The sequence below is a fragment of the Odocoileus virginianus genome, chromosome 8, assembly GCF_023699985.2.
Source record: "Odocoileus virginianus isolate 20LAN1187 ecotype Illinois chromosome 8, Ovbor_1.2, whole genome shotgun sequence".
Taxonomy (NCBI): Eukaryota; Metazoa; Chordata; class Mammalia; order Artiodactyla; family Cervidae; genus Odocoileus; species Odocoileus virginianus.
The window spans coordinates 13,607,273-13,633,227 of record NC_069681.1 but is presented as its reverse complement, the minus strand read 5'-3'; the positions used below and the strand labels follow the sequence as shown (position 1 = coordinate 13,633,227).

At 45.7% G+C, this 25,955-nt stretch overlaps 1 protein-coding gene across 5 annotated transcripts; it reads right to left on the bottom strand.

Moving 5' to 3' along the window:
• On the bottom strand, positions 1–25,955 carry SERP2 (stress associated endoplasmic reticulum protein family member 2). Of its 5 annotated transcripts, XR_002314175.2 has the most exons (5): positions 25,188–25,507; positions 18,314–18,386; positions 7,457–7,610; positions 7,088–7,336; positions 1–455 (listed from the first exon to the last, which is right to left on the bottom strand). XR_002314175.2 is itself a non-coding variant. In XM_020895217.2 (4 exons), exons 2-4 carry the CDS (start codon positions 25,269–25,271, stop codon positions 415–417), a joined length of 198 nt encoding a protein of 65 aa, XP_020750876.1. In that variant the 5' UTR covers positions 25,272–25,305; positions 25,730–25,955; the 3' UTR covers positions 1–414. The 5 variants fall into 5 exon arrangements, 3 of the variants coding, with proteins under 3 accessions (XP_020750876.1, XP_020750872.1, XP_020750875.1); XR_011488977.1 differs by lacking the exon at positions 7,457–7,610 and having other exon boundaries at positions 25,188–25,506; XM_020895217.2 differs by lacking the exons at positions 7,088–7,336; positions 7,457–7,610 and adding an exon at positions 25,730–25,955 and having other exon boundaries at positions 25,188–25,305.

The following is a 25,955-nucleotide window of genomic DNA, read 5'->3' as shown; positions in this document are numbered from 1 at the left end:
TACGGTTGAACAAAGACATTTATTTGTAAAAGCAATTCCCAATGGAGCAGAGACTGTATCCATAGAAAGTAAAGCAGTGATCACGGGGGCCCACATGCAGACATCAGTGAAACCCGGGGCGAATCCAGACAGACAGTACTGCTGCAGACGCCGGAAAGCTCCCCATCCTGCCAACTGCAAAGCAATATGTCCTTTCCACTCACGAACACGGATGAACCGAGATGTCCTGTGAGAAAGCAATTTGGTCTGACGTCCACGATGAAGTGATCAGGGAACAGCTGAGGGAGCCTTTGTTGGTTTTTTTTTTTTCCTCTTCTGGGTGACTTGCCGGCTTCCCACAGATACCCGGCTAAGAGCTGAAGTGGTCCTCCACCCTCCCGCGGGAGGGGGCGTTGTCAAACCCCCAGGGCCGGCTCACATGCCCATTCTGATGCTCTGAATGATCTGGAAGATAGCTGGACGAGGAAAACAAAACAGTCTGCTCAGACCTCGACAGCACACAGCTGGAAACCCAACCCCACCGCCAGCCCCGCTTCTGCTGACCCAGGGCCCTGGGCCTGTTAGCACACAGCTGATTAGAGATTTCCTAACAAGGAGTTAAGTTAACAAGAGGTCAGTGAACTTCTTTAAAAAGGCAGTCTTGCTCTGTCTGCTGATGGATGCTGCGGGGATTTATGGATAACTCCTGCTAATTCCACCGAGAGTGGAGGCCAGCAAGCCCTCAGATGCTGAGAGATTTGGCCTCCATCCCCAGAAGGTTCTGATGCTGCTGGGGAGTGGGGAGCAGGGCTTGAGTGTGGGCGGGGCGCTCATTTAACAGGTCATCGACGCTGCCTCTTCCCAACGGCTGTGACCTGGAAAAGAAGCTGCCCTTGAACTGGAAGGAAGGCCAGGTGCTGGGAGCAGACACGCGGAGCTGGCCCCCCTGGCTGCGGATAACCTTTGATACAAGTGCATCTTCAGGCGGCCTGGAACTTTCTGAAATTCAACTTGAAATACACCAAGAGCTGCACTGATTTATTCAGGGTGCTGTCCTCACTAAGTGGAACTAACACCTTCCTGATAAACTGAAGCGGTGGGTAGCCTGAATGTCCAACAAACAATTGCTGGGGTCCATCCCCTCCTTATTTGGGTTAGAGCTGATTGGATAGTTCCCAGTCTGGTTTGGTCTAAAGGGTTTAAATGTGTCCCCAGGAGAGGAAGGTCCAACTTCTTTTTCACACCTTCCCCAGGTGTAAAATATACAATATGGGTCCATCGTGATGAAGACAATCATGATGATAACAGCAATGAACATGTACGGAATGATTTTTTTTTTTTTTTTTTTTTGAGGAGCATCTGGGTACCATGTAATCATCTGTAAACACAGAACAAGCAGAAGTCATTTCAGGGGTTTAGCCCCTCTCCCCTTCATAAAGTTTTCCTGGAATAGACCCAGGAATGCTGTATCCTAAGTAACGAGAGTGAAAGGGGCTACTCAGAACCTTCAAAAAACAAAAGGCTTGAGATTTTATCATCTAACATTAGTGAGCATATACCATGGGCCGGGCATTGTGTTTGGGGACCCAAAGATAATTCACAGGGGCTTTTTCTTGGACAGCTAGATTTGAAGGGTAGATTAAGCACGAATGAAATTGGGTGTCGTTTTTTTTTATGATTTTTTTTTTTATGTGGACTATTTTTAAAGTCTTTATTGAATCTGTTAAAGTATTGTTTCTGTTTTATGTTTTGGATTTTTGGCCACGAGGCACATGGGATCTTTGCTGCCCGAATAGGGATCGAACCCACAGCCCCTGCAATGGAAGGCATAGTCTTAACCACTGGACTGCCAGGGAAGTCCCTGTAGTTGGTTTTTTATAAACTAAAAAAAAAAAAAAAAAAAAAAATCACTGTGTACATCATCATGACTTTCCTAAATTGGATATACATCCAATGTGATTTAATATTAGGTTTTCATGAATGTTCAGTGTGACCATAATAAGAAGTGATAACTGATAAGGCTCTGCTGTTATGTTGTTACAGCAGATGCACAGTGTTTGATCTGATCCCCAAATACCTCCAGTGAACCACGCATCTTGGGCTCTCCTTTATGCTTCTTGTGGTTATTTGGGCTCAAGGGTTCTTGTGTCTGATCACATCTCTGGTGTTACTACACCAGTCTGCAGTGGACCCTCTTCTATTATTATGAGCAGCAGACTAAGTCAAAAACAAAAACTGGTAGAACTATGTGTAAAACTAGAGTCAACTGGTTGTATGTGAAGGCTGGACTCTTTTCTAGATAAAGGAGTTAATTCAACAAGTCGTGATATTTAACCCTGGCTGTGCTCAGAGCTTTTCTTGGCTTATTCTGATTTTGGGGTGATTTTTGACAGGAGAAGTTGCTAGATGGATGAGGAAGTACTCACCCAAATGTATAAGCTTGCTGGAATATGGACATTTCCATCTTCCTCTAGCAAAGCTAACGAGAAATAAATATTAAATAAACATTCTGTGTTCTGGCTTCACATAGGAGTCCTAGCAGGCAGCTTTTTATTCAAGTACATTAGGAAAAAAATATTTACATCCACCATGCCTCAGGCTTTGTTCTTGGGATCAGGAAAATATCTCTAATTTGGACAAATGGGCTTAACTTTAGAAGAGTGTTAGGGTCAGAGGGAACTGGGTTTGACTCTCCACTCTTCACTGACCAGCGGTGTGACTGTATGAAAAATTTAACCTCTTCATACTTGTCTCCTCTGCTGTGAAATGAGGACTATGTTGCTTGCTGTGTTAATACAGGGATTAAACATATGATATAGATGAGGCTCCTCACATATCAAGGTTTTGGTGCATGGGAGCTATTGGTATTACTAGTTACTATTACTACAATGATGGTTGTGGCTTCTCCAGGTATGCCCATGAAGACCAGAACTCAAGGGCTATTTACCACCTGCCAGAGTATGAATTTTTGAAATTCACTAAATAGTTCTGAGTTCTGATTTCTCTGATTTATAAAACTGTAGATAATATGTATTCCAAAGAATTGCAAGGAATGAATATGATGACATACATAAAAGATGCTCACAATAGATGCTCCAAAATACTGTTTCTCTGTGATATTTATTCTTAGACAACACATCATTTTCAGCAGTATGTAGGCCAATGACTAGGAAACAGTGTGTGTCTTAGTCCATCAGATCCCATTTAAGTTACTCCATGATTTCGAAAGTGCTGGGTAATGATAAAACCACTCAATTCTAAGGAACTGCTGCAAATTTCTCTCAAGAATCTTAGACAAAGTTTGCTTACCTCAGAGTAGCAACGCTTATATTAAAACGTACCTATCTCTGTGTCTGCTTTAAAAACTAAGGAAAGGTCATTCTTGACCCTTACTGAATCCATGAATTAACATGTAAAATCTGATGGTCTTTAATATGTTTACAGGTGACCCTTTAAAATCGAGTCCTCTTGGAGAAATTACTTTGAATAAAGTCTACTTTAAGTTCACCATTTGCCTCCCCTGCTAAGATAATGGAGAGATGGTTGTATTTTATGATTTTTTTTTTTTCAGTTGCATCAAGGTCTTTAAAAAGGCTTTACCATCTTATACCAATTATGTTAACTGTACTTTTGTGTGCACGCCAGTAATGACCCGCCAAGCAATCCAGGCCTCCCTAGTGCTGACTTTCCGAGGCAGTGAATGGGAAGGGAGCCAAGAGTGGGTTCAAAGTGGGAAAGGAAGTGGGGAGTCTAGACCCTGACAAGTTAATAACTTAACAGCGGGTGAAGAAAGCAGACAAAACAACTGAGTGGGCTGCAGGAAAGGAGCTGTGGGCAAGTCAGCAGGAGGAGAATGCCAAGAAAGGGAGGGGTGGCGGGCATTCGAGGTCAGGGGATCCGGCCTTGGGAAGGTCACAGAGGTTCGGAAAAATCCAGGCTAGAGTGGGAACTCCAGAATCCGAGCGCCTCTGTGTTCTCCCATCTGTTTAGGATCTTGGTTCTTGTTAACCTCGGTTGGCTCCATCTCTCTTATTCATCTGTTCCCTTTCAATGAAGTCCTTAGGGTTTAACGTGTGAGAAGCACTTGCATCTCAAAAATCAAACAAACCAGGAGAGTCTTCTTGACTCCACATCTCCCATCCACAGATACCCTCCTCTTTACAACCATTTCCAAAAAGCTGTCTAGAGTCCTCACTTTATCCATTTCCTTACCTTTAATTTCTCATTCCACCGCACTCTAGCTTCTTCTCTCTTCCACTCCACTGAAATAGCTCTTGCTAAAACCACAAATGACCCTCCAAGTCACCTAATCCACAAGCATCCTTCAGCCGCCTCTTGCCGTATACTCCTCTTCACTGTCACTGAGCGCTCCCTCATGCAAACTCTCCCTTGGCTTCTGTGACACACGATTCTCCTGGTTTCCAGTCTTCTTCCTTCTCTCTACTCTTTACACTAAACCAGGTGTATGGGGGTCATCTTGACTCTTTCTGACCAGTCAACAAGAATGCTGAAGTTCCCCAGTATGTATTCTGGCTTTCTTCTCTTTACATTCCTTCTCCTGGGTGATCTTATCAATGGTCGCTTAGTTTTCAATGACTCACCAAGATGTGCTGTCAGCCCTGACCTCTCCTAGGAGCTCCAGGCCCACACCTTCTACCGTCTAATTGATACCTGCACACAGGTGGCTCAAAGGCTCGTCGAACACAATAGGAATGCCTCATGGTCTCTTCCCACTGCCAAGCTTCGCATCCTCCTTCTCCATCTTGCACGTAAACCCAAAACACCAGTCATTCTTGGACACGTCCAGTTGATGACCGAGACCTGTGGGCATTACCTAATAATCTTGTGAATCTGTGTCTTTCATTCATCCTTCCAGAAACCGTCATCAGCTTTCCCCTGATTCCTGAGACAATCTCCAGCAGGTCTACTCTTGCTCTGCTTCAATCCTTTCTTCATACTGTAGCTAGAATTATTCCTTAGATAAAAGCAAGTGAGATCATGCCATCCTTGAGTTCCTAGCATACCAGAGGCTTTGTATTGCCCAGTAAGTGAGATCACACCATCCTTGAGTTCCTAGCGTACCAGAAGCTCTCTATTGCCCAATCCTTTGCAAATGACCAGCATTTCCTGGCCCCGGGCATCTTGTCCATACTCACCTTCTCCATTCTCTTCCTCCTGTATGGCACATCTTCCTGTTTTCAGGAGCTCCCTGATCTCACGATCGGACTTCTACACATGCCATTCTTTCCGTCTGAAAGACTTTCCCCATCCTACTCTAATTGCCTAGTTTTTCTTCGTAATTCAGAAGTTATTTCTTCAGAGAAGCTGACTTTGACCATCTGGAGCAAGAGTTCTCTAACTTGTGTATCACAGTGTCCTGAACGTGTCTGAAGACAGGAGCTGAACCCTGTTCCTAGAGTTTCTAATCCAGTGGGTCTGTGGTGGGAACTGAGAATGTATATCTCTAACAAGATCCTAGGTTATGCTGAGACTGGTGGTCCAGGGACCATGCTTGGAGAGCCACTTACCCAGAGCACACCATCCCTTTGCATTACAGGCACACTTTGTTTTATTGTCGTTTTTTTTTGTTTTTTTTTTTTTTACAAATTTGTGGCAATCCTGTATGGCTAAAGTCTAAGGGTGCCATTTTTCCAACAGCATTTGCTCATTTCTTTCCTCTGTGTCACATTTTGATAATTCTTACATTTCAAACTTTTTCACTATTATTATACTGGCTATGGTGATCTGTGATCAGTAATCTTTGATATCACTCTTACAAAAAAGATTGTGGCTTGCTGAAAGGCTCAGATGATGATTAGTGTTTTTCATCAATAAAAAAATACATTTTTAAATTAACATATGTACACTTTTTTAAAAGGTGTAATGTTATTGGATTCTTAATAGGTTACAGTATAGTGCAAACATAACTTTTTATATGCATTGGGAAACAAAAAAACTCATATGACTTGCTTTATTGAGATATTCACTTTACCTGCAGTGGCCTGGGCCCAAACCTGCAATATCTCTGAGGTCTGCTGGTACATGCTTTCACAGCCCTATGTGCCTCTCCTTCAAACATATTCATGGCTGAAATTTTACACATTTCAGCATAATTATTTGACTGACTCATCCTTCTTCCCCACTCGAACACAGGTTCTAGGAGAGCAGGGGTGACTTTGTTCCCAGATCAACCCCTGGGTCTAAGCTCAGCACCAAGAACATAGTTAAGTCCTCAGTACAAATTTATTAAAGAACCGAAAGATGAAAAATTGCAAACAGCATGGAGGAAAATGCATTTAAAAACTTCAATTGATTACTCTGCCAACCAAAAGAATCAGCATCATATGGCAACCTTGAGATTCAACTGGTCCAAGAGCTTAGTCCTTGAGGGGAAGTCAAGTCACAAGAACATAAACTTCCTTAAGGTTGGGGGCTGTGCCAGCCCAATCCGCTCTCCTCCTGGTGACTGACTGACCCCAGATAACTGCAAGTGGCTGAAGAACACAGGCATGACACAAGCGGATCCCCTAGGAGACTGTCGGAAAGCTGGAACCCTACCAGACAATGGGGGCTTCCAAAAATGATGTTTATTGAAAGTAAGTGGTTGACGATAAGAGAGATCAAGGAAGTTGCTGAGAAGAGAGATCAAGAGAGGCCAGAGGGAATCCCCTTTAGGAGGATAAGTCAACTTTAGAAATCACACAACTTTTATTCTTTTTCACTTAAAAAATTTAGGATATTAAAGCACCAGTAGGAAAAGTATGGGTCCCACAAAAGACAAGCAGAAATGGTTAGAAGACAAGACATCATGAGGTGGTTCTTTCTTTGAAAGAATCAGCACAAAGAAGGTCAAAGGCAAGGTGCCATTTCCCAGTGGCTTCTCCAGAGATGGAGAAGAGGGGAAAGAGAGGGAAGCCTGGGACAGGTGAGGGCAGGAGGATGATGTTAGAAGAAGGGATCATATTAGCAAAGAATGGAGTGCTCGCTCTCTAAAGTAAAATGACAGACAGTAGAAGCATTCTTCTGAGAAGGAACCCATAAAGAAACCCAGAGGACCCAAAGGGCATGGGGAAGAAGGAAGCACAGACAAGGGAGGTGTGAAGGTCACCTTGAGGGAGCCAATGGGTGATGAGACATCTTTTTCCAGACTGTTCATCTCAGATCCTGAGGCAGGAGTTCCAGAGCAGACGCACGTCCTCAAGCTTTCCTTTGTGGTGAAACAGAAGGGATTCTCCGGGGCGGTTCAGCTCCTCAAACATCCCACTTTCCAGTCTTGGGGCTGTGACACCCTCTGGGTATCACAATTTCAAGATAGTTCAGGTAGTCTCCAGGAAAGGCCAGTGTTTATGTGGTCAACCTGCAAACATGGTGAATTCAAATCTATCCTGAAGCAACTGTCCAGGAAAGAGCAAGGTGACAGAGAAGCCTCGTGGCCCAGTCAAGAAACAGCCCATGGCTGGGTTGGGGCTTTACCCACCTGGGAGCAAACCCAGAGAGTCTGTCCAAATGGAACTCTGAACTGTGCACCTTCTCTGGCAGGGAAAGTAAAAGATGTTTTAACAGGAGTTCTTTTCAATACCCAGTCATATGCGAAATGCCTGTGGTTGGTGGAAAACTTCTGCTTCATGGTCCTTTGGGGGAAATGATAAGAGAATAGGATGTAGGGCGATAAAAGCAGATGGGTTTGGAGTTTAGTTTTGGGAACTAGCTCTCTTTTTAACTATGGGACGCTGGCTGATTTCCTCTATGGACCTGTTTTGTGATTCGGAGAAATGAGTACCATAGCTTCTTTGTAGGGACTCTGTGATAAGAAAAGAAAATAAAAATATAGGGCCTGGCATTATAGTAAGTACTCAAGAAACAGTAGTCAAAATAGTTGTATGAATAGATCCTGCTCACCCCATGGGCTAGTCTTCAAAGAGTTTTTTCTAGAAGGAGAGAAGAGGCTCTAGCTCTAGCTGCTCCTGCAGAGATGACACCACCGACCTATGGCTGGCAAACCCTGAGCTCTACCTGTCCAGGTAGGAGCTGGGGCTCCTGACTTCCCCAATATCACAGAGTTGTGCTCCCCCACTACAAATTTTCTCACCTTCACAAGAGTCACAGCGTTATCTTTCTTTCCTTGTAAACATTCAGAAACTTGGTTTGAACCTTGCCAGGAGTGTTGAGACGTGGGGACACCGCACGACTAAGGCATCATCAAGATGACAATAACAACAAACATTTGTAAGACCACTACCGGGACTCAACTAAACATATTGCACACACTTTCTCATTTAATAATCCCCAGGATTCATTTTCATGAGGATCCGAGGAGTTTTCAGATAGAATCTTATCGCTTTTAACAGTGGGAGGACTGAGGCTTAGCGTGGGTATAGATGTGAGTAGCTCGGACAAGGCCACCGAGTTAGTAGATGGCAGAGCCATGTTTCCAACCCCAGGAGGCTGGCGCTGGAGCTGGCACATGCGGGACTTGGTCCTTTCTCTCCTCCACACCGTCCCTAACAGAACCACCAGTCCCAGTGAGGGAAGGGGTACTGGCGCTTCCAGAAGTGGAGAGGCATATTCCTTAAAGGGAGACTGCTGGACCACCTGAAACGAGGCTGGGAAGGCAGGAGACTTCAAGGCCAGCCAAGAACAGCTCAGGGAATCACTCTTCCTATCTGTTCTGAATAGGCTGTCCTGAGAAAACAGCCCTGCCTGTGACACACTATCTCTACTCCGTTCCACCCGGGCAGGCAGAGTGCCTGCAGGAGACAGGAGAAGAGTGCAGTCTGTTAACTGCCAGACAAAGGGAATGTTCCTGCCCAGAAGCAGTGCAGCTACTCACAACTGATGGTGCAGGCTCTGTGGGAAAGGCATTAACTCTGTAATCACAGAGGCCAGCGCTGGGCCAGACATCATTTCCCATGTGATGTGCAAAGAGGGTCCAGATGTGTATTCCCTTCTGGGGATGAAAAAAAATCAGAATATCCAGCAACACAGGAGGTATCCCCTAAACACCACACACACACACACACATGCACACAGTCAGACATGCACACACATACACACACACACACACAGACATGCACACAGTCAGACACGCACAGACACACACACACACACACAGACATGCACAGACACGCACAGACATGCACACAGTCAGACACACACAGACATGCACACAGTCAGACACGCACACACATACACACAAAACAGGCAGGCACATACAAACACACAGAGACACATGCATAAACCCACAAACACACATATGCAAATACACAGAGACACACAGATACACATAGACAAGCCCACACACAGACACACACACACACATACACAGACATGCACACAGTAAGACGTGCACACACATACACACAAAACAGGCAGGCACATACAAACACACAGAGACACATGCATAAACCCACAAACACACATATGCAAATACAGACACACAAATACACATAGACAAGCCCACACACAGACACACACACAAGCACATACACATGAACACACACACAGACACGCACAAATATACACAGACACAGATGTAAACACACACAGAGGCATAAACACATACACATACACAGGATCTCACTGAAGATCCTGCCTCAGTGAGAAGAGCTTTTCTCTCATTTGTTTCCCTTTAAGATTTGAACAAAGAGGTCTACTACTTAAAAAAAAAAAACAGAAAGCAAGAAAAGGCTAAAACCAAGAGTCTAGACATTTTGTTCTCAAAATACACTTATTTTTTTCTGATTATACAAGTAATATATGCTCATTGACAAAATTGGAAAATATAGAAAATTAGGAAGGAAATAAGTCACTGGTTAATCCTATTACCCTCGAGGTTTCCCTTTGATGGGGGATATAAACTCATCAGTTTCAAGAAAACCCAGGCTTTAAGAACCACGAAAATGCGCATAATCTCTAATTAGGAAGTGAGTATCAGGTTCAGCCAGAGAGAAAGAGAGAAATGAAATTGAAATGAGGGACAGATGAGAGAATTAGTCTGAGGGAAGGAAGCGGGGCTGGCTGTCGTGTAAATTTCCTTCTGAGAGCTGTAAGCACAATGGGGGATAAAATGGTGGCTCCAGCGATCTGGCTGAAACCTCGGTGAGGGGACAGGACAGACTCTGCTCTTAGCTGCTCTGAGCTTGCTGCTTCCTGCCCAGGTCCAGGGACACGCCAGGGCCCTGGAGAGATGAATGACACCACAGGGTCCCAAGAAACACGGAACCAGCGACTGAGCTGCCAAACTGTCTGGTCAGCTAGCCTGTGAGGAAAAAGACTTCATTTTCCCAGGTCCAGGTGAAAATTATAGTTCAAGGGGACAGTTAAAAATGCTGAAGACAGTAACACTTATGGAAAGATCCTAGGAATATAAAAAATAAAAGACTAAAAAGGGGGGAAAAAGTGCAGAAGACAGGGACTTCCCTGGTGGTGCAGTGGTTGAGAATCTGCTTTTCAGGGCAGGGGACGTGGGTTTGATCCCTGGTTGGGGAACTAAGACCCCACGTGCTCAGGGCAGCTGAGCCCATGAACCACAACTATTGAACCCACACGGCACCAGGAAAGGTTCCGAATGACGCAACTAAGACACAGCCAGAGAAAGCAAGCAGGCAAGAAAACAACTCCATGCACAATCACGCCAAAAACAGAAACGCTGATGCTTAGGCATAAACTTAGCAAAAGATGTGCGGAACTTGCACGCTAAAAACTGCTTTAGAACTGCTGAAGACGGCCGTCCAGCGAACACTGCCGAACGGACGCCAGGGGCTGATCTCCCCGCTGTCACTGCTGCGTTCAGGTCAGGCGTTACTGACCCACAGCAGCGCGCTCCCCACACAGCGCTGGGGCGGCTCGGAACCCTCCTCCACGAGGCTCTTGAAAGAGCCCAAGACAAAAGGGAGAGAGGAAGCCCAGGGCAAGAACTGTGGGCACAAATGGTGTATGGACGTCGTCAATGGTCCAGGGAAGCACCGCAGACAGCTAGTGTCTGGAGCAGATAGTGCCTGGTGTATCTGTGTGACGGCATCTCTGCCGCCTCAGACAGACACTCCGGGTCACGCTCGTCTCTGAGTCTCAAGATAAAGACAGAAGCTACCAGACAGTTCCCTAAAGAGGCAGGGTTTTGAAAACGGGTGAGAGTCGGGACGAGCTGCTTATCTCGAAAGAGGACCCCCGGCCTGCAGAAATGGAAGAGGATTTTTTTTTTTTTTTTAATAAAACAGCTGAGTCTCTAAGAGAGGGCTGTTGAAAGCCTTGGGACTTCAGTGTCTATCTAGAGGTCTAGGAGATCAAACAAAGACAAATGCAGCCCAGTTAAAAAGGCCCCAGGAAAAATTTCGGGTCAAGACCTGAACAAGAAAAGTTTCTGGCCTGTTTGAAATAATCATCTGAGGGGACTCAGAAGAGGGATGTGACTAAGAGACAGGTTATAGGTTTCTGGTGGAAGGTATGTAATATTAACAACATTAAGGCTAGTTTCCAAACTAAACCTGACCAAGTAAGACACGGCCCTGAGATGGCCTATGTGGACGGACAATTCCATGGCTCAAAAGAACATGCTGCTCCCCTGAGCTTTTGTATCTCAAAGGAAACTTTTTTTTAAAAAAATAACAGAAAAGGGGTGTATTTTGGTTGCTTTAAGAAAATAAAAACCCAGGGTCAGGAAGATCCCCTGGAGGAGGAAATGGCAGCCCACTCCAGTATTCTTGCCTGGAAATCCCCATGGATGGTGGAGCCTGGCAAGCTACAGTTCATGGAATTGCAAAGAGTCGGACACGACTGAGTGACTAAACACACACACAAGCAAAGGGAAGAAACTCATAGGTCACTTCTGATTTTCAACTTTAAAGTACAAACCCCTGTTCACTGATTTCAGTCTGCCTGTGGGTGCTTCCTTCTTCCTGCCTGGGTCTGTCTGAAAGGCTCTGATGCTTTCTCGTGGGAACATAAGTCTCACACACTGGGAGTGTTATCACTGAGACAGCATCCCCACCTCCTTGGAGTGAAGAGGTGGGGTCTATGGCTCTCTGGAAGGTTCAGACCACCATGAGTGGCTGCGTAATGGCCAAGGAGAGGCACGGCCTGGGAGGATGGGGGTGGGGGTGATGGGAGACTAAACCGCCCTGGCACGTAAGACCCACCCATGGTACCACTACGTCCCACGAGGGTCCTGGGGATGGAGGCGGCAGTGGCTGAAGCTGCAGGTTTCAAGCGTGCTGCGGGCCAGCACACACATCACATACATCCCTGGAGCCGCTCAGTGCCTGGACAACCTCCAGAAGGGCTCTTCCTACCCCTGTTCAATTCATACGGAAATCAATACAGAGTGAGGAACTGGTCCAAGGGTTTTCAGCAGATAGCGAACCCAGGCTCTGAAGCCACACCTGGCAGCACCCCAAACGAACCTCCCCTCGGAAGCCTCTTATCCTTTTACAGCCAGTTGGTCAGTTTTCAAAGAAGTGTCTTGCTGGAGAGATCTTTTGCAATCCTGGAAAGAGGACATCTCCTTCCTCTGAAGTAAGGTGTGCTAGATAATGTGCTCTGACTGGTTACAACCATGGATCCGGGCTGGACTGGGACCCCCGGGGGCCTCCCTGGTGAGGAGTGGGCATTCCCTGGGCGCATGTTTCTGCACCAGGGGACTCTGGGTGCCTGGGCTGTGTGTCCTCACTGCTCCCCTGGTTCCTCTCCTGTCCTTTTCATCATCTGACTCTTGTCAACACCCAGCACCACTGGCATGAAAGGCATGTGTGGAGAATGAGGAAGGCCACAGGAAAGAAGCTGAAGAGGGAGGGGTCAAGACTGTGCCGTGACATGTCACTCCCCGTGATGAGGGGTCCCGGAACCCCTTGGAGGTTTGTTAACTTGTTTTCCCACATAAAATGGAGTAAGGGTGACCAGCAAATGAGCATTTACTTAAGTGTCAACATTTTTACCAGTCTTCATTCTTTCCCAGAAGATACTAGGAAAACAAAACGGGCATTGCTTATGACTTCTGACCTGAGTATTTATTTACCCTGGTACACTGACAATATTTCTGTGACTTTTTAAATTGAAGTGCAGTTGATTTACAATGTTTCAGGTGTATAGCAAAGTGATTCAGTGACACAGATATATATGTGTGGATATATATGTGTGCGTATGTAAGTCACTTCAGTCCTGTCTGACTCTTGGTGACCCTATGCACTGTAGCCCACCAGGCTCCTCTGTCCGTGGGATTCTCCAGGCAAGCAAGAATACTGGAGTGGGCTGCCATATAGCAAAGTGATTCAGTGATACAAACATATATATATATATATATATATGTATATATATATATATATATATATTCTTTTTCAGATTCTTTTCCACTATATGTTATTACAAAGATGTTGAATATAGTTTCTTGTGCTATATGGTAGGTCTTTGTTGTTTATCATTTATGTATAATAATATCTGTTAATCCCCAATTCTTAATTTATCCCTTCCCCTCCCCCCTCCCCCTTTGGTAGCCGTTAAGTTTGTTTTCTATGTGACACTATTCCTAAAAAGAGCCCTTTGCCCAACCGTCAATCAGAAAAGTGGGTTAACAGAGTAAGGTAATGAAAGTAAGAGAATCAGATCACATTTGTCCTCTCTGTATAAAAATCTAGGGACTTCTCTGGTGGTCCAGTGGTTAAGAATTTGCCTTCTAATGTAGGGGACTCGGGTTGGATACTTGGTCAGGGAACTAGGAGCCCATGTGCCTCAGGGCAACTAAGCGTGCAAAACTGCTGAGTCCTCTCGCCACAACTAGAGAAGACTGTGCGCTGCATTTGAAGAGCCTGCGTAGCCAAAAAAAAATTTTAAAAATATGAATAACTAATTATATGAACTCAGAGAGGGCGGATGGCCTCCTCAATATTCCCAGGACTTGGTGAAAGGGAACTTAAGGCTGGCCTACGGTATATCCTGTCCACGGGAAAGGGGCCCGCTGGACAGGGACAGGAAGCGGCGTGTCTGCAGGGGTATGGACACCCCACCGGAGATGCCGGGGTATTCTCTGTGAGCATGACAGGCGAGGCGGGGTGAGAGGGCTGCCGAGCACATCACAGATGGACAGCAGGACAGCAGGACGTGGGATGTGATGGGTCTTCATTACATTGTGCTATAACGGCAAAGTATGGTAAAGACGGTAAAGTACCTGCCTACAATGCAGGAGACCCGGGTCCGACCCCTGGGTTGAGAAGATCCCCTGGAGGAGGGCATAGCAACCCACTCCTGTATTCTTGCCTGGAGAATCCCCGTGGACAAGCGGGCTACAGTCCATGGGGTTGCAAAGAGTCGGACCCGACTGAGCAACTGACACTTTCGCTTTCGCAAAACTGAACAGAGGTGAGAGAGAGCAGTGATGAGGGGCTTCAGCCATCCAGGCGCGGAGGAGGCTCATGACTTAAAGCAAAGGAACTGATAAAGAGAAGGGCTAGGTTTGAGGAAATTGCATTTTTTAAAATTTAATTTAATTTTTAATTGGAAGATAATTACTTTACAATGTTGTGATGTTTCTGCTATACATCAACATGAATCAGCCATAGGTATACATATGTCCTCTCCCTCGAATACTTTTAAACGTAGAGAAAAGGTAGGTAGATCATGAAATCACTTAGCTGTAAGGCAGAAATTAACACAACATTGTAAAATCAATTCTACTTTAATAAAATCAAGGAGAAAAAAGACAGGTAGGAGCCTGTGGCCTGTGACTCTAGACAGGGAGGGACTTGGAGGGAAAGTGGGAGCTGCAAGAGGAACTGAATCGTGACTAATCCCAGAGAGATGGCAACAGGGACAGAGCTAAAGGAGCTATTGTGTTTCTCATGACATGTTTGGTTTAGAAAAGGACACAGACAAAGATAGAAGGAACGGCACAGTACCAAGGACGAATCGAGAAGAGTGACACATTTCTGTGAGAACAGTGCTGAGGCCTGAAATGAAGCTTGCAAAAAAAAAAAAAAAGCTAAAGTTGGCAAAAGAAATCTGAAAAGAAAAGAAAATTTTAAAAGGGACATTATTTTTAGCTATGATTAAAAAAGGGATGAGGTTCTTTGCTTGGATCACAACAGCATGTTAACAGAGAATGAAGTTGAGATGACCCAACTCCCTGTTCGCTGTCTAGCCTTTCCATAGAAGCCAGTGGTCTCAACTAGGAAGAGGTAAAGAAGCATCCTTATAGCACTTCCCTGGCAGTCCAGTGGTAAAGACTCTGTGCTTTCAATGTGTGGGGCACAGGTTCGATTCCTGGCCAGGGAACTAAGATCGTGCATACCATGTGGCATGGTGAAAGTATTTTAAAAAATAAAAATAAGAGGCATCCTTAGAAGAGCCTCAGGCATGTGGGAAGGGGATGTGGCATGTCCTCTGAATGGTATGTCCTCTGAATCATTTTAAGTCCAAATCTCCAGGCTCTACAGGCTCCCATTTCAGGCCCCTGGAAGAACCAACAGATAGGACAGCAGAGACAATGTACTTGATCCCTGAAAAAACCAATGGAGACTGGGAAGTTTCCAAAAGATTACTGCCAGCAAACATCCCAATGTTCTCATGCAGGAGGGGGAGATACAGTTCCTACTCTGTGAACCAATAAGCCTGGCAAAATTTTAACTAAGATGTAAAGAAGGTTTTAAATCCCTTTGAAAAGGATGGGTATTGAACACTATCATAGGTTGGAGAAAAATAAGCCAGACTATTGGGTTGCCCTCTCCCTTATATGGGCTTGCCTGATGCCTCATCGGGTAAAGAATCGGCCTGCAGTGCAGGAGACCCGGGTTCAATCCCTGCGTCGGGAAGATCCCCTGGAGGAGGGCATGGCAACCCACTCCAGTATTCTTGCCTGGAGAATTCCATGGACAGAGGAGGCTGGTGGGCTACAGTCCATGGAGTCGCAAGACTCAGGCATGACTGAGCGACTAAGCAGGAACACTTCCCTACATGCTACCTAAGGGCACAGCCCAGAAAGGGCTCAGTTACTGAGCATCTTGAAGCACAAAAAAGCAAAAACAAACAAACAAACAACAAAAAAACAGCTCTGTATCTATTTAGTTCCTAACAACACAGGCGGTATGATGACCGAGGCTCAGAGATCCCTCTGATTGGGCTTTGGCCATTCTTGAGCCTGGGGTATTATCTCAGGCCTCCAAGCCTTTGTCACACGGTGCTCCCTCATGCGGAATAACCTCCTCTTTGTTTGGCTGTTTGTCCTTCAAAACTCAGCTCAAATGGCAGCTCCTTGGGGAAAGTTTCTCTTCTGCTCATTATGATTTAGAAGCCCTGATCCACAATCTGATGTCCACGTTGGAATCCTAGTACCCAATGTGATGGTGGTAGAAGGTAGGGATTTGGGGAGGTGCCCAGGTCCTGAGGGTGGAGGTCTCATAAATGGGATCTGTTGTTTCATGTACTTGCTCAGCCATGTCTGACTCTTTGAGACCTCCATGAACTGCAGCCCTCCAGGCTCCTCTGTCCTTGGGATTTCCCAGGCAAGAACACTGGAGTGGGTTGCCATTTCCTCCTCCAGGGGATCTACCTGACCTAGAGATGGAACCCGGGTCTCCTGCTTTGGCAGGTGGGTTCTTATCACTGAGCTACCAGGGAAGCCCCATCAATGGGATCAGTGCTCTTATACAGGAGACGGCACTGAGCTCCCAAGCCCCATCTGCCACGTGAGGATGTCATGTGAGGATACAGGGAGAAGTCTGTGTTTGGGCACAGGGCCCTCACCTGACTATGTTGGTACCCTATTCTGACTTCCAGGCTCCTGAACCATGAGCAATAAACTTCTGTTCCTAAGCCACCCAGTCTATGGTGTTTTGCTAAAGCAGCCGGAACAGGCTCAGTCCCTTATCCGCGCTTGCCAAGCCTTCTGTGCACTCTGCTATCACAGTGCTCATCCCCTGGGCTACAACGGACAGCTTCCTTATCTGCCTCCCCACGGCCTGCTGCCTCCTGGAGGAGTTTCTATTTCCAAAGCCTGCCCAGTGCCAGGCACACTGGGGACCCTCACGTCACCGGGACTGCTTGCAGGAGTTTTGCTGAGAGGTTCAAAATCAGCCTGAGGGGATTTGTCTCTAATCATGTTCTGTGGGCTTCTCTAAGGCTAGACTTTTATCAGTGACTTGGAGGAATAATATTTTTTCAAGAACCCATAAAGCTGAGAGAGAAAGATAATTAGATAAAAGGCTCAAGGTTCAATCTATGGTTGACTATAAAACCTGAAAACATAGATAAGTTTTTATATAGATGGATTTTTCGTCTTGATTTTTCTGTGGCATGCTAATAGCATGTTGTTTTCTTTTTTTGGTTTGTTTTGCTTTAGAGAGAAAATCAGAGGCAGATCATGTGAGGTAACATGTCACAGAATACAGGCACTGAGGGAAATGCCACATTGGTGCACCATATTCATTGCAGTTTTCACCAGTGCTCTGAACTATGCATTGCTAATGCAGGGCAACACAGTGAATATATCATGTAATGTCACTAACCGTATGACACATTATCACTTAATATCAGTAAGCCATTTATTATAGATGTTCTTCTATGCTTCCAGACTTTCTGGCTACTCTGTAGAAAACCGGCTTATAACAATGAAATTATAACAGAAATGCTCACGAAGTTTTATGCGTGCATGCTTGCATAGTTGTGTCTAATTCTTTGCGATCCCATAGACTAGCCCACCAGGTTCCTCTGTCCATGGGATTTCCCAGGCAAGAATACTGGCGTGAGTTGTCGTTTTCTCCTCCAGAGGATCTTCCCCACCCAGCGACTGAACCTGGGTCTCCTGCATTGCAGGCAGATTCTTTCCTGCTGAGCCACCAGGGAAGGCATGTGTTCGAATGTGAGTATAAATACCATTCTCTGAACTTGCCACCTTCTGGCATCAGGTGATTATATTGTGAGGCTCAGGTCCAAGGTTCCGTTCTCCCTAGCATCTCTGCAGAGCTTCTCTTAAGGCATAAGGCCCCTCCCTCTTTCTGGAACATGAATTTATCTCAGGCAGATAGGTGCTCCACTTTCTGTTCCAAATGCCCTTTTTTAGGTCAGGTCTTCAGAGAAAGCTTTAACTGAACTCTGAAGTGTAGCCAGCCAATTTAATTGCTCAGTGTAATCACTTTATGATTATGATTTGATAACATATCAGTTCTGTCTCTATTCCTATTTGGTTTGCTGGAACGAAAATGAAATCAAAACCCATTAAGAGGAAGGCTTCAGGCAGCGATTAACTTGAATCCCAGACCAATATATTTTTGGCATATTTACCTTGTGGATAAAACATGTGTTTTTATGGGACAGAGGAGACCATGGGATAGTAAGGACAGTGAGAAGCCCATACCTGAGCCGCAGACAACAAAAACGAACAGTGCCAACAGCCATGGTCCCACAGGATATTTCTCTTCTTGTGGCCTCTGAAAGTGAGTGGGAGAAAGTAAGATGAGGTTCATTCATTCAAGAAACATTTATTGAGTACAGCTAGACACTGTCCTAGAGGCTGGGGACCCGTCTGTGAACAAGACAGATCCAGTCTTAACGCCAGTGGGCAGATCTAGATGAAAGTGAAAGTGTGAGTCACTCTGTAATGTCCGACTCTTCTGCGACCCCGTGGACTGTAGCCCACCAGGCACCTCTGTCCATGGGATTCTCGAGGCAAGAATACTGGGGTGGGTAGCCACTGCCTTCTCCAGGGGATCTCCCAGACCCAGGGACTGAACCTGCGTTGCCCACATTGTAGGAAGATTCTTTACTGTCTGAGCCACCAGAGATTTAGATGAATAAAGTCAATTTAAAGAATCAAGACTGGTTTGGAAAAACTCATCAACAACCTTATTTACATCCCTGTAACTCAATGAACTTGGTGGTTCTTAAGTAATCTGAGACAGATGAGGTATAATACGTAAATCAGTACAGTGATTTGGGAGCCAAAAAATGCCATTACTAATAATTGTTTCTGTTGGCTGAAAGCACACTTCATACCAGTCACTCTAGGAAGCAGCTGATATTCCACCATTTCCAACTCCACATGAGGTCAGTCTTTTCATCCCCCTTCTGTAGCTGAGAAACTGAGGCTCATGCTTTGTTAACTGCAGCAAGAGCTGGGATTCAAGTTTAGATTTGCCTCATTATAGAGCCAGGGGTTTTGCCTCCAACAGACTCCCCTCAAATTCCCGCATCTGTGGCTTCCAAGCTGGGTCACAAAGCACAGCCATTTTCTCAAAACTTTCCAAGTGCCAGGAATTCCCCTGAGATCAAGTGGTAAGACTCTACCTTTCAAGGCATGGGTGTTTATAAGCTCAGTCGTGTCTGACTCTTTGCGACCCTATGGACTGTAACCACCAGGCTCCTCTGTCCATGGAATTTCCCAGGCAAGAATACTGCAGTGGGTTGCCATTCCCTTCTCCAGGGGATCTTCCCACCCCAGGGATGGAACCCGGGTCTCCTGTGTCTCCTGCATTGGCAGGTGGATTCTTTATCACTGCACCACCTGGAGAGCAGGGGTTCTATCTCTGGTTGGGGAATTGCGATCCCATGTGTCTCGTGGTATGGCCAAAAAAATAAAGAGAACTCTTTAAAAAATGAAAAATAATGGTTTAAAAAAAGATAAAATTTTTAAGTGCTAGAAATCTGGGAAGTCACTACAGTGCAAATCCAGGGAACAGTAGAAAGCAACCACATATGGAGGTGAGAGGAGCAGCATTTTGTAAAAAAAAACTCCTAATTCTTAGTCAAGCTGACTCTTTGGAGAAATTTCTACTTCTCTGGGAAGCACAAGGGTCCTGTGGTTCCCACACAGGGAACCTGCGAACCTCTTGCTCATCTCAAACCAAAACAACAGAAAGTCCCTCTGCAACCCCTCTGGGTCTGTGTGCTGGTAGGGCTTGGTCCTTACAATCCAATCAATCAATGGAAAACCAATATTTTGAGAGAAGCATCTGAAAGTGGAGAATTTCTCAAATGCTAAGGGAGAAGGTAGAGTGAAAAAAAGAAAGAACTCACTAAATATTTCCTCACTGGCATGAACCAAAAATACACTGTAGTCAACATAGATTAAAACAAAACAAACTTATTTTATCATGGATAAGGCAACAATTCTCTGGTTCTCAGCTTACTTGTTCCATTCTTAGAGAACCTTCTCTCTTCTACTTCTGGTGAGCTCCCTTGGCACTTATATCACCAAGTACTTTTTCTAGATAGCGCTTAGCATGATTTGTATTGTGATGTTTATTCTTGTGATGCCTTGTTTAATGTCTGTCTCTCCACTAGACTGTAAGCCCCACAAGGGCAGGTACTGTGTCTCTTTCATGTATCAGGGCACACCAATGCCTGATCCAGAACTTAAATATAGTAGATGCTTGATAAATGTTCATCAAAGAATGAATAAGCATGCAAGTTTCACTAAATATGACATCTTAGGTCACCTAGGGGCTTCCCTGGTGGTTCAGAGGGGGTAAAGAATCCACCTGCAATGGAGGAGACCCAGGTTCAATCCTTGGGTCAGGAAGATCCCTTGGAGAAGGGAATGGCTACCCATTCTAGTATTCTTGCCTGGGAAATCCCACGGACAGAGGAGCCTAACAAGCTACAGACCATAGGGTTGCAGAGAGTTGGACATGACTCAGCAACTAACACTTTCACTACTTTGTAGGTCACCTAGAATAAAGAAGGATCTAGAAAAGATATTGGCTCTTTTATTAATTCTTCCAAATTGGTGATGGGGTTATTCCAGGATTTCTCTTACTAGAGAAGTATACATTAGTGTCAGGGGCAGATAGGATCTGACTAAGGATCAAAACAACTCACTTCTCTGACTTTGAGAAACTTGTATCTACCAACACTTGTATGATAGCAAATCACACTGAAAGGGGATAGATGGTTTCTTCTGACTAGAACAAGGACAAAATCAAATAATTGCAAAGAATAACTCTTTAATCAGCGTTTTCACTGTGTCATTGTTTGGCACTTAAGACTTAAGTCAAGATGAGAGCAAATAAATAGTTATTTGAACAGAGTGTAACATTTACTCCTCCCCCATTCACCAACTTCCTAATCATTTGTCCCAGTTGACCAGAAACAAATTCTGTTGCTGTCATACCACTAATGTTATATTAAAAAAAAAAACAAAAAACCCATTTAGTTCTATCTCCAGCAAAGTCAACAAGTGAATTCAGGAGGCTGTAAATGGGATTATTGGTCTAGGGCAGATACCAAATGGAGTCCTTTATTTTTCCTTTGCGGAAACTCCACTCAAATTATCAGGATGCAGAACTTGGAGCATATACCACAGAAATCTTTTTGATGACATTTCACAGTGAATCAATTGTACTTGGGGACTTTCAGAACTCAAGAACAACTTGGTTGGTCACAATACCTATATATATATATATATATTTTTTTTTTTTTTAAACTAGAGTACAGTTGCTTTACAATCTTGTGCTAGTTTCTGCCATACAGCAAAGTGAATCAGCCGTGTGTGTGTGTGTGTGTGTGTGTATCCTCTTCCTTGGATTTCCTTCCCAGTTCCCTGTGCTATACAGCCTGTTCTCATTAGCTATCTATTTTATGCATGAAAGTGAAAGTATTAAGTCTCTCAGTAGCGTCTGACTCTTGCAAGCCCATAGACGGAAGCTGGCCAGGCTCCTCTGTCTATGGAATTTTCCAGGCAAGAATACTGGAGTGGGTTGCCATTCCCTCCTCCAAGGGATCTTCCCAACCCAGGGATCAAACCCAATGTATTAATCCCACTTTCCAAATTCATGCCATTCCCCCCTCCTCCCTTAGTATCCATACATTTGTTCTCTATATGTGTTTCTACTTCTGCTTTGCAAATAAGTTCATCTATACCGTTTTTCTAGGTTTGAATTCCCGGTGGTCCAGCTGTTAAGATTCCATGCTGCCAGTGCAAGGGACATGGGTTCGATCCCTGGTAGGGGAACTAGGATCACATATGACTTGCAGCACAGGAAAAAAAAAAAACAAAAAAACAACCCCTCTATCCCAATATATCCTTTTCTGAGGGCTTTGAGTTACTTCATTTTTGGAAACATTGCCCAGCACAAATCTGTCAGGACAATTCACTCAAGCCTGAATCTATTGCTGGGAAAGTTTTTTTTTAAAAAACAAAACAAAACAGTAGAATCGTGCAAATGACATGGTTCATTTCCAGCAGGAGTTTGACAGTCCCTGGGCCCCAAAATGGGCCTCCCTGGAGGCTCAGACACTAAAGAATCTGCCTGCAATGCAGGAGACCCGGGTTCAATCCCTGGGTCAGGAAGATCCCTTGGAGGAGGAAATGGCAACCCACTCCAGTATTCTCGCCTGGAGAATCCCATGGACAGAGGAGCCTGGCGGGCTACAGTCCATGGGGTCATAAGAGTTGGACACCACTGAGAGACTAACACTTTCATTTTGTTGCAGAATGTATTTCCCTGTGATAAGATACCAGCAGGAGAAATGAAATGTAAATTGCCCCTTTATTCTGAAGAAGTTACTACTGTATAATTATGAAACGATCATCCCATTACTCTGTTATCTGGGAGAACAATATTGATCTCCATAGCTGTACACCAATAATGAAATACCTGTATACAATTAAAGGAGTTTATTTCTAAATGACTAGTCTGGATTTTCCTTTAGAATCTGTTCGTGTGTCTGCATTTCATTCTGAACAAGTTACCCCTTGCAAGTTACTTCTTTCTAAGTATAATCATGTTTGATCTGTAATTAGGAAAATGAGATTTAGGATTTAAAGTGTTTCATTTTGTTTTTTTGAAAGAGAATTTCAGTTTTCTTTTTGGATGCTGATCCATGTACAATAAAGTTAACCAAAAAAGCCTTTCTAACTAAGGGAAAATAAACATACCTTGTGGCTTGGTTTAGAAATCTTTCATTACAAAGTTAGTAGGACCATTTAAATACCCTCGTAGGCGCCAGGCACTTTTGAAGGGCCTGCTCCATGGTATATCAGAACCTATTAAAAATCTACTCACAACACACATTAAACTTTATTTGAAAATATTTCTGAAAGTTGAATTGAGTTGAACTGCAGTAAAGTTGACTACATTTCTTAGATATTTAAACAGTTTTTTCTCTAACTGTTCCATTGTCTTTTCTTACTTTGGAGACAATCATTGTTTTTTTCAGGTCCCAAATGTTCTCGAGTGGTCTTGAAAAGCTCAAGGTGGCAGGTGCTGACTTTACCAAGCCTAACAGATAACACAGACTTCCCTGGTGGCTCAGTGGTAAAGAATCTGCCTGTCAGTGAAGGAGACATGGGTTCGATCCCTGGGTCAGGAAGATCCCCTGGAGAAAGGAACAACTACCCACTCTGGTATTCTTGCCTGGGAAGTTCCATGGACAGAGGAGCCTGGGGGGATAAGTCCACTGGGTTGTGAAAGAGTGGACCTGACTGAGCGACCTAACAACAACAAATGGATAACACAGCTCTGCAAAAAAGTTTCTGTTTTGTTATTACTTTTGCAGTCAGATAAGCTGTCAACTGGAGAGAATTAACAAGTGAAGTCTGCTTTTTTTTTTTTTAGTTCATTAAAAAGAACCACACAGCTAGAAATTTTCAGTAAATCAGCTAGCTTGTATATCATCCTTGGAAGGCTTGATCTTCTAGGGATATAAACACTGAATGCTTTAATATCCTTAAAAATTGTTTTTCAGCATCAATTTGGACAGTAAGATTTCTTTTTTCCTGAGTAAAAATACGAAAAACACAGATCTATGTGAAAAATAGTTTCAATTCAATGGCATGTTGCCATTTTGCTGCCCAACAACAACTAAATGATCTAGCTCCCAAATGAGAGCATTTCCAGCACAACTTAAGCCTGTAACTGTGCTGCGCTTAGTCGCTTCAGTCGTGTCTGACTCTTTTCGACCCCATGATGTGTAGCTTGCCAGGCTCCTCTATCCATGGGGATTCTCCAGGCAAGAATATTGGAGTGGGTTGCCATGCCCTTCTCCAGGGGATCTTCCCAACCCAGGGACCAAACCTGGATCTCCCGCATTGCGGGCGGATTCTTGACTATCTGAACCGCCAGGGAAGCCTACTTAAGCCTGTAGCTGTGTAAAAAGATCCAGCGTTGATCCTAAGGCTTCTCTGACATAGTACTGCTTGGTTCTGCAAGAATTCTGGTCTAGTGATGGCAAATCTAGCTTTTTGCTCAGTGAATCAAACCAGCATTGTCTCTTTGGCTAAAAGCAATTGCCTCAAGTCAGCAGACTCTTCCAGCCAAACTCCAAGCTTCAGCTAAACTTCCACTGAAGTGTCTGAGATAATATTGATAGATTCCAAGTGTCTTTGCTCATGCACTTGGAGACAAACACTACCCAACAACTCATCTGAGGCCTGCCACCGAATGTCCAGAAATACAGGCCTGGCAATTTCTGCTGAAGATCATTCGTTTTACTGAAAACAAAGGAACACCACACACACAAACACACACACCCCACTGTGCATAAGGCACAGATTTTACTTAAACATTGTTATAAAGCTTTAATCTACAGTTTTGGAGGCGTAGAATGCCTAGCAATAAACTAGTCTCTAAAATTCTGGAACATATTATTAAGATGAACCTGAATTCACAGAATGAATAAGAGGGATGCTGCTTTTAGAATTTGTCCTCCAAGCCCCTGGAGAAAAGGCAAAGAGGGAAGATGGAAGGAAACACAGGTTGAATCGCACTTTGAATTCCCAATGTACACAAGGAGAGCATTACAAAAGGCAGGAAGAAAAACCTTATCAGGGTGTGTTTGTTGGGGAGGGCAGCAGGGGTGAAGCCTAGGAGAGAGAGATGGCAAGCGGCCTCATTTTACCCATTCATTCATTCATTCAACAAATGATCTCGCACCTACTAGGTTCCTGTCCCTCGTGTCAAGCAGTGGGTTTAACTTCCCTTAAGGATGTGACTTTGATCTTTCCCAGAGACAAAGACTCAGTTCTCTCCTGGGGAGGCCCTTCTGCGCCTCCGTGGCAGCCACTCCCAGAGGGGCCACGGCCAACCAGGGCCCTCTCCGCCCACGCGAGCCCAAGTCCGCGCCCCGGCGTGGGGGAGCGCATGCCTCAGCGCCCCCCGGGGTGCCAGACCCCACGGGAGGGGCGGCCCGGGGCGCGGAGGAGGCGGGGGTCAGCCCCGCGCCCGCAGTCCTACGCCCGCCCCGCCCCGGCCCGGCCACTCGCCGCCCGGTCCACGCCGCCCCCGCCTTACCAGGGTTTTGGCTACGTTCCCCCTCTGGGTGATGTTTTTGCTGTGCTTCTCGTTGGCCATCCGGATCCGCTGTTTGGCCACCATGGCTCGGGCGCCAGGAAACGCTCTCGACTCCCACCTGCAAGGATGCCCCCCGCGTGAGCCCCCCGACCGGGCCGAGCTCGTCCCGCCCGCCCCGGGCGCTGCAGGTGGCAAGGCGCGGCCCCCGAGCCCCGGGCACCCCACTCCCCAACCCCCAACGAGCTGGCTCCAGAGAGAGGCCAGAGCCCGGACGGAAGTAATCTTTCATCTCAGGAAACCCTCTCCTACTTCCTCGCCATCCTTCCGGTCCCCCCAGCTACCTAACCAGCGCAGCCCCGAGGCGGGCGCTGCGGCGCGTCCTCTGCGCACCCGGCGGCCGGAGCGCAGCGCGCGGAGCGGCTCCGGTCGGGGGACCCCGGGGGAATCGGATCCAGCGGCCGAACGCGGCGAGGCCCAGGGTTCCGGCGGCCGCGGGCTTTGTGCGCTCACAGCGGGCGGGGGCTCCCCGGCCCGGGACCCACCGAGGCCCTGGGGAAAGGGTTGGGACGGCTGCGCTTCGAGGTGGGGTCGCGCAATCTCCCCGGCACTGCTGCCCGCTGGCCAACGGCAGGGCTGGAGGCAGCGGCCCGTGGTCCTCAAAACACAAGTTCAACGAGGGAAGACGGGGCTGGGCCCGCTCTTTTGGGGGACCGTGGGAAGGAGCCTCCCCTTCGAGGGTCTGGGGACGGGCTTGCGCACGGAAGGACC

What these genes read in the sequence shown, in the direction of transcription:
- SERP2 (XM_020895217.2), bottom strand. Translation starts at nt 25,271, where the DNA reads ATGGTGGCCAAACAGCGGATCCGGATGGCCAACGAGAAGCACAGCAAA. An exon ending in GGAACGTAGCCAAAACCCTG is followed by an intron (nt 18,387 to 25,187) that starts GTAAGGCGGGGG and finishes ACTCACTTTCAG; the next exon opens with AGGCCACAAGAAGAGAAATA. An exon ending in TTTTGTTGTCTGCGGCTCAG is followed by an intron (nt 456 to 18,313) that starts GTATGGGCTTCT and finishes TTCCTCGTCCAG; the next exon opens with CTATCTTCCAGATCATTCAG.